Genomic DNA, 8,729 nt, shown 5'->3' with positions numbered 1-8,729 from the left:
GAACACATCAGTGAAAGTTTGGAGAAAATTGGACATTCCGTTCAAAAGTTAGGAATTTTTGAAGTTTCTGCGCAGTCACTGCTGGATGAGAAGACTACTACAGCTTGTGATGTCACATGTGTACAACGCTATAAAGAAAATACAAAGAAAATTCAACATACTTTCACTTTTCTCGCTTAATAAAAGGTCACTTGACTTCCCTCTTTCAGAAGGCAGGGGGAATAATATTACCCTTAACATACCTCCGTGACAAGTCAAGGAAATGTACACTTTTTTTTCAAAAAGTAAAACTTTGTAAAATTCTCTTTATATTTTCTTTATATCGTTGTATGCATGTGACATCACACACTGTAGTAGTCTTCTCATCCAGCAGTGACTGTGCAGATACTTTAAAAATTCATACCTTTTGAACGGATTGAACGGATATGTGTTCTACTAATATTGCTGCATTCGCTCAACCCACAAGTCTATGAAGGTGAACTTGTCCTTTAATCAGATCTGGGCCTGCCATTCGAAACTCTCACCAGCAATCCTTGGCAGGAGAGATACAAATGGTACTGAATGAGTTACTCACCAGGTACAACAAATGAAACATAAAACTAAAATCTACTCGCCAAAAACATTTTTTTTCCCCACTCCTAGCTCAATTCCGCCTCAAATGTGAAAACGAAAAATTTATGTCCACTTTGCAAAAACTACTGGCAGATCAGCCATGTACATATTTCACCTGATTTGGCATCCACAGGAAAAACCAAGCAGGAGCATAACTTCCAACTTTAAGCCTAATGAATATATGCATATTAGGATAAGAAAAGATTGACAAGAATGATTGATATAAACTCCTTATCAAACCTGCTTTATTTCTTTACGTGTCTTCCTTGTCAATGTTTGCTTTACGGTCATAGTATCCTTGTAACCAGCTGAGACAACAACTTGAATCTTCTCGACATACATATGCCAATCAGTTCTCTTCATGCAAATCCCTTGAATCATCACGGAATTTACTCTTAATGCTTGCTGCCAATCATAAAATCCCTTTTGAGGAACACCTTTTGTCTGCCAATGTATGGAAATGTATGGAAATCATATAAATCCACCACTTACGCAGCAGCGCCTGCTTCGGGGAAAGACAAGACAATATATATTGATGAGCCCCGATTATCCCGCCTGTCTAGTTGGGGATATTGACTAGCATACCATTGTATGTTCAAAGCCTAAGTGTCTATAGTGTTGGAGCCCTTTATCCCAGTGCTTTACTTCAACCCTGTTTTCATGGCGTGAATAATAATTGCCTTCATTAACTGTTGGTGTCCCGAGGAAATTTCAGAGCTTTACATGGCCCACATACATACTTTGGACTCATCCCAGATAGCCCGTTTAACGGAATTCTGCATGAAATTTACATACTTTGGTGAACTGGTTAACTTCACTTGACATTGATATGTATGACTGTTAGAAAAACAAGATTATAACAAATCCAAGAGTTCTCTCTGTTTAAGCTGTTCACATAATTCTAACTGAATATTAAATTGCATTCTACAATGGTAAATATGCTTTCATAAATGGCTCATTTTCATCTTTCTTTGCATGTAAAACTGATTTCATAACAAACTGTGGATTAATCAGATTTGTTTGAAAGGTTAGAAGTCATGAAATATAAATGTACATGTGATAGATACAGTACATACAAGTACATACATATTATACAGGACAAGTTAGGACAAGGAATTGCTCTATAGAGCCTTCTAAGACAGTTGGGTGCTATAGACAGGTTTGCAAACAGACTCTCTACTGCTACGCAGGATTGACCACTGGGCTAGTTTGAAAGGATGTGAAAATGCCTCAGTTATAGGATAAATCAAGTACATTCTACATTTTTGTCTTAGTTTCATGACAAAAAGAGTACATTCTACACATTCAGTTCCTTTCTAGTTACCAGAATCATGGAAGTCTGTGGCGCTAATATGGGATTTCCTGAGAAAGAGTTTTACATATTATGCATTGCAAATAATACAAGCTGAGACATTAAAAGAAGACTTGAGGAAATGAATACAAACATATAGCTTGGTACTGAATGATAACAAGGTCTTACAAACTGAAGCTTCATTGCATCGTAGGGTTACCAAACATATGACGTCTAGGTCTCCGCTATCTCACTTAGTGCTGGTCTCAAACACGATGTTTGCAGAAGGTTCCCAGTTGTGGATTATGGGTTGGAACTGAGTACATTCATGTACGGTTTTAGCGATCGTTGCTTGCAGATATTTGGACTACATGACCGAGGTGATTCAGAACCAATTTCTACAGCCGTGAAAAGCTAAGACGTCACACTTTGGTACTCCATGTAGTATCAGGTTATTGATGGAACAGTTTTTAGACAGGCCTACTTTGTTCCAGTTGACCCAAAGCCACCTGCTCCTCGCTCTGTTTCTTCAAGACTCTGCAAGAAAATAATTTTAAATATATCATAAACAATGTGCAAGAAAAGTTTTACTGTTTCATAAAAACTTTGTGCATAAATGGAATAAATGCAACATGAAAACAATGTGTTAACAGTGTGATAAAAGGAGCTTGCCTCAGCAGTACACTTCACCTTTATGGCAATCACATGGAGGCAAATTATCTTAAAAATCTTGAGATCTGGGGATTGCTGAAGGCCCCTTGAGCAAAGCACTTAGATATGTGGGCCCCGCCATATCCCCTGGGGATATCAACACCATTTGTACAAACTGTAGTCCAAACTGCATCTAGAATTAGAGAATAACTAGATTAGAATTTACCATGTTTGACAAATCAATGCTATTTATAGTTGCAACTACATACTCAAAATGGGAACAGTGGTGATGTCATCGCCTGCCAAATCTTCAATTGAACTGGAGAACTAACTTTTCTTTAAATCTATACTTATATTTGGGATCGTTGCTTTTTGGTCTTGTAATTACCAACAGCAATAACTTCTAGAAATATTGCAGTTGCTGAACTACAGTGGGCTCCCATTACAGCAGACACAGTTACAACAAAATTTAGTTACAGTGAAGTAAAAATTCAGGTCCCAAATCATTATCTTTACAGTTTGTGGTGCAAAATCCTCTATGGTTATAAGAAGTTTCGATATAAAGGAAAACTGTCAGTCCTGAGTCTTAGTCATAACAGGAATCGCCTGCATTGACCCCAAAAAGGGAAAAAAGTTTATATTTCTGTGTATGAGCTAATGGGAGAGTTGCAAAGTGATGACATCACATAATCATTATTTCAATTTGTGTGAATTAAATGACAACACATGAAACTTTAAAAATCCATAACCTTCCATATCTTTTGGCCATTTTCTATGACCTGTTGTGACAAGTAGAGCATACCTCACAAGCCTCCAGCGATGGCATGAATATCTTCTCACAGACAAGTTGTGCTATTCTGTCACCCTTGTTCACTGCAGAGGTGGGGGGGGGGGGGGGGGGGGGGGAAGAAAGAAAAACACTTACACAAATCGGCACCGATACAAGGAAAATGACATGGTTGACCTTTACGGGCACTTAGCTAATATCGACTGGACGGCAGTCATTACAATTTATTTTGAAATAGCTGGAATAAATGTCTATTACACACTCATATACCACGCATATCACTGAAATGGGTATCCAGATGTTATAAATTGTCGTATCTAAGAAGTAGATGCATGCATTGAGACAAACTTGTCACCATTTTGGATGGCCTTGTGAAAGGTTGATATGTATGAGGCTAGTAACAAACACTGGTAGAAAGAGAGAACATCATTTCAGTAACACTAGAGTTTGAGGCCTCTCTACCCAGTGAAAAGTTGAACACAAATAGAAATAGGATAGCCGCTGGTTGCAGTGGGTTACACTAGACAGGTGACCATTATACACAGGGTGTCATTTCGGGGGCATTTAAAGTGGCAACACAAAGAAGATGTCAACTCTTGGATTCAATGCTAGCATTGTAAAATGGTCATTTAATGGAAGACTTTCTCGAAGGAGCCCAGGAAGCAAACCCTATCATCCTACCCTGTTTGAAGTTTAAAAAGCATGAGCTATTCAGACACGAGTCACTCACAAAAAAAAAAAATCTGTCTAAAATCATAGTTCAACTAACAGCAGATGTTGACAATTATTGCAGCAACCTACAATACTGCTCAACAAAACTCACTGTGACAAAATTTTCCCATAGGACACTCATGGTGGTGACAAATCACACTGGAAGTACCGGTAATGGGTTTCCAGTACACTGCATCATGAGAGTCATCCTTCTGACAGTACCGTACATTGTAAGTGCTTCCACACAAAATTGCTTTTGTGACATTACGTCTGCTAATAAGTGCCCCACCCTACAGATTGGTCATTAGGGTTCATGCTCTATAATGGAACCTTTTAGACCTTCAGCATTTACTCCCTGTGATTCTTTCATTCAGCACTAGTTAGGATTTCTTGCCTGACAATTCATGATTCATATGTGTACAAGTCACTGTGTGACATAAAGTCCCACATGTTGAACTTCATGTAGTATATGGAAGACTAAACATCTGACCTCTTCTAGTTGGGACATTTGCTTAATCAGGACTGAGGATGTATTCCTGAGGTGTCCCAACAAAGTGGTGATTGCTGTACACAATTGTTTGTCCTTAAAGAGCACTTACATATTACATTCTTTGCTGTCATCATGACACATATATGAGACAAAAAAAAAAAAATACATAATTTCTTGCTCCAATAGCATTGATGCACACACAATTAATTCCATGAGAACTAATCCAAGTGTAACTGTTCATGGGGGAATTCACTGTTGCATCGACAACTATTTGAGCACTACAGTGGATACTTGATATAAAGAGATCTGATATTACAATTAAACGCGATATAACAAATCAATTTATCTGGTCCCCATGAATTCATTTCCTTTGTTTTGCAATATTCACTGACTACTGATATAACAAAATATCTGATCTGAAGAGCAAATTGTCTAGGTCAAAGGGATCTCGTTATACCCAGTTTCCACTGTACTATTGTGAAACGAAGCTACCTAGGGAAGGTTTCTGCACCATACCTTGGAAATCTTCTTCTGAGAAGTTGAAAAGAAGGATGCGAACATTTCCCCTGTAGTCTCTGTCAATCACACCAGCTGCAAAAAAAAGAAAATGCCAAACCAGAGTGAGGTTTTCGAAGAATGTAATTATTATAAAACAAATTATAATTCATGATTCATATCAGGATCAGCTAAGTGCAACAACATGTGATAAAGATTGTATTGATGGTTAACAAAATAATAACGTCACTTCATAATACATTTCCAACACTGAGAGATCTACCTTTTTTTGTGTGTATTTTTAAACAGTTTTTTTTTTTTTTTTTACAGTAAGAGATGTTGTGGAGGGATAAAGGCTATATGTGACCGTGCACCTCAAAACGAACATAAAGTCGCACACACTGATTTTGCGTGAGGACTGAAAATAAGTGAAATGGGTCAACCTAGCCGAACTTGACTTTTTTATATTTTCTGAAAGAGCGGGTCTTCTTTTACATTCTGCTAAAATTTGGTATCATAAAACGGGCAAGAAAGTGCGTTTTTTAGCAGTTTATATCGAACATTTTTGGTAGAATAGTGTGATTAGGTGTGTCTTTAGAATCCCCTTTTCATTTCTGAAAAACCTTGTGCACACTCTTCACTTTCAACTCTAATAACTTTTGAAAGGATAGTGCTACTGCTTTGAAAGTTGGTATTAATTATGGACAGAATGTGTTAATGAGGCTTGCTTAATTTCAGTTTAATTTGATAATCCCTTCATTGTTGTTACTCTGGTGGTTTACTTCCTGTTTTTTGTCCCATTCATTGCACAGCTAGCACGGTTTGGTAAAGATTAAGCGCTTGAATAGACACAGTACTTCAGAGCCTCTTTTCTCAGTTCACACTTTTCCTGAGTTGTGCTTTCTTTCCAATAGTTAGATAGGTTAAAAGAGTCCATTTGATTTGATTTATACATCATTTTAAAGCTTAAAGTCTGCTCTGTCAGAATATGGTCTTAACTAAAAATCCATGTCTGGCGACTTTTTGTTTGTTTTGAGGTGCAGGGTCACATATATAAAGTAATAAACACATGATCTCAACAAACTCTATATTACGTTAGCAGAATACACAATGTTTCATTATCAAATCTATGGCCTTCACCATTCCAATGGCTACCATCAAACATATCCACATCATTATAAAGAGTTTACAGGTGTCGTTTTTGGCTGAGATTCTCTCCATGAAAAATATTGTCCACTTGATTTCTTCATTTTTACCTCACATCATGTCTTTGTGGTTGGTTAGATGGTTGTTTTGGGTTTAGTGTGCTTTTAAAAGAGCATGCACTGTCTTTAATAGCAAGGAGAGACTATTTTGTCATTATTTTGCCCCTCCAAGATGAAGAGCTTTTAGAACAGACTAAAAACTGTGAAGACCCACCACCAACGTCGATGAATTTCTTGACTGCCAGACCCGATCTTGGAGCGATTCTGCCGTAGCACCCCTCAGGAAGAGCGATCTGAATGTCTGTAGGGACCAAGGCTTTCCCCTTGGATGGCACCACCATGTCTGCATTACTGTAGAGTAACAAGGATGGAAAAAACAACAGACATTATCACACAGATGGAATACTGTAAAAGTGAACATTTTTGCGGTGGGGAAATTTTTCGCATTTCGTGCTGACAGAAACTCGTGCGAAAATAAAGTCACGCAAATATTTTTGCTTGTGGTATGCAACACTAGATACCGTTTTGATAGCGTGGAATTAAAAACACGCGAAAATCATACCCAGTCGAGAGCGAAAAATTGTGACCCGCTACAACAAAAGGATCAAAAAGTCGATGGAAATCGATTTTCTGAAAATGACATATGACATTATTCCCTTACTCTCTTCTGCTTTAATTTCATATAGAACAATTACCTGGTTTCTACGTGTTTGTTTTACTGAAACACGTACCTCGGATGTGATAGGCTTACAGATTCAAAATGGCAACTTACTGCTTGCGAACGGCGAGGTTGCGATATCGATAAAATTTCTGCGTTATAACCGAGTTTATGTGAGTATTTCGATTGCACAATGTCAGAAATTTATCCCAAATATTGCTGCATAATGTGTTGTTGTTGTTGTTGTTCATTTTCCATCTGTGAAGATGGCTGGATAGCCCATATTCAGCTACACTAAGCTGGTCTTCCATGGGGTCCAGTTGGATGTGGGGTGGGACCACTTCACCGGGTTAGACATCCTGCTCTTTGCGATGAATGAATGAAGCGGGATCTTTTACATGTACGTACATGAGCTGTGACTCTCTCATACACGGAACCTCCATTTTATGTCCTATCCGAGGGACAGAGTGTTTTGCCTCTTGCTAGAGGGGACGGTATGTTTACACACAACAATTGCTCAGTCCAGACTCGGGTTCGAACCCGGGCCGCGTGATCGTGAGGCAGACGCGCTACCGACTGAGCCAACTCACCGCCCTCACCGCGTCATGTCATGTCATGTCATGTCATGTCAAACTTGTCTGAATGTAAAAAAGCTGTCTGAAATTTGGGTTATCGTAACGTTTGATCTGTGCGCGACTGCTCCACACAGGAGCCGCAATCATTGACTTCAGTCTGTATACGGAGGGGATCTGTGAAGCCAGATGCAGTCTCCGCGGAACATTCCCCAACGGACAGATACAGACCGATCTTTCGGTCAAAAGTTCCTTATGCCCCCCCCCCCCCATTAACTTGCAAAAATAAACGAACCACCATTCCCCCTTACTAATAATAAACTAAATAAAGGTAATGCACTATGGGAAGTCTTCCCATAGGCCTAAATGGCATAGGCCTTAACCTTTATTTAGTCCATTATTTGTAAAAAGAAAGAGCAATCTATCCATTTTGTGCAAACTAGTGGGGGGGGGGGGACATAAGGAACTCTTTCCGTTTAAACTGTATGACTATGAGTGTATTTTTGTTTCTTTGTTTGTTTTCTTCTTCTTCTTCTTCATGCCTCTACCAGGCTTCTGCACATATGAAATAGTATTCCTTCTTCTGTAAATAGGTCTGTATTTTAGGTAAAAACTAACCTGAATAAGTCATAGCCAGCAGCTTGGTCGCTTCCCCGTACCGGTTCTTTGGCGTCCGGCGCTAGTTTAGCATACCGCAGGACTGGCTGTTCTTGAAACGACGAAACCTCGGCACCCATTTTCTGACGTTTCGGAGGAGGTTCCTGGCTTTCAGCAGGCGATTCAGAAGGGGGATTTGCGACCTGACACTTCACAGGGGAGTCTACGGCACTAGCAGGCATGTCTTTACAAAGGCACCGACAAACTCGTACAGTCTGGTCAGTTTTAGACAGCTTTGTCCATGCGAGACGATTGCTTGAAACAAGTGTTGTGGCACGTCGCCGTAGTGAGTGTAGAATGCTATACATTTGCGTGCAGTGGATGTGTGTAAGGTACTAGTACGTGCTATGAATTTGGGAACTCAACTTTGGCGGGAACTTAATGACGTCACATACGCGGGAAATTGACCGTTCTGCTGTAGGGGGTTCCCCTGTCTCCGAAATGCTCCCGAAGATACTGTACACTGTAAACTTTACTGGCAGAGGTATGAGTCTTACTCTGCCAGCACATGTAGTACCGGTACATTGTACAATCGTAAACACTAAACAGAGTGCGGAAGTCATCGATGTTGCCTAATTAGAGAGCGTTCTCTGCGTTAGT

General features: G+C 39.4%; 1 protein-coding gene across 1 annotated transcript; it reads right to left on the bottom strand.

Annotated features, from left to right (window-relative positions):
* Nucleotides 1-1,643: 1,643 nt before the first annotated feature.
* On the bottom strand, nt 1,644-8,407 carry LOC139722783 (uncharacterized). Its single transcript, XM_071634073.1, has 5 exons — nt 8,091-8,407; nt 6,457-6,593; nt 5,059-5,133; nt 3,357-3,427; nt 1,644-2,440 (listed from the first exon to the last, which is right to left on the bottom strand). Exons 1-5 carry the CDS (start codon nt 8,309-8,311, stop codon nt 2,384-2,386), a joined length of 561 nt encoding a protein of 186 aa, XP_071490174.1. The 5' UTR covers nt 8,312-8,407; the 3' UTR covers nt 1,644-2,383.
* Between the last annotated feature and the right edge of the window lie 322 nt (nt 8,408-8,729).

This window comes from Diadema antillarum, unplaced genomic scaffold (assembly GCF_040938485.1).
Source record: "Diadema antillarum isolate AM-2024a unplaced genomic scaffold, OU_Dant_1.0 scf00000172, whole genome shotgun sequence".
In the NCBI taxonomy this organism is placed as follows: Eukaryota; Metazoa; Echinodermata; class Echinoidea; order Diadematoida; family Diadematidae; genus Diadema; species Diadema antillarum.
The sequence above is the reverse complement of the archived record's forward strand: the minus strand, read 5'-3'. Positions and strand labels throughout refer to the sequence as shown.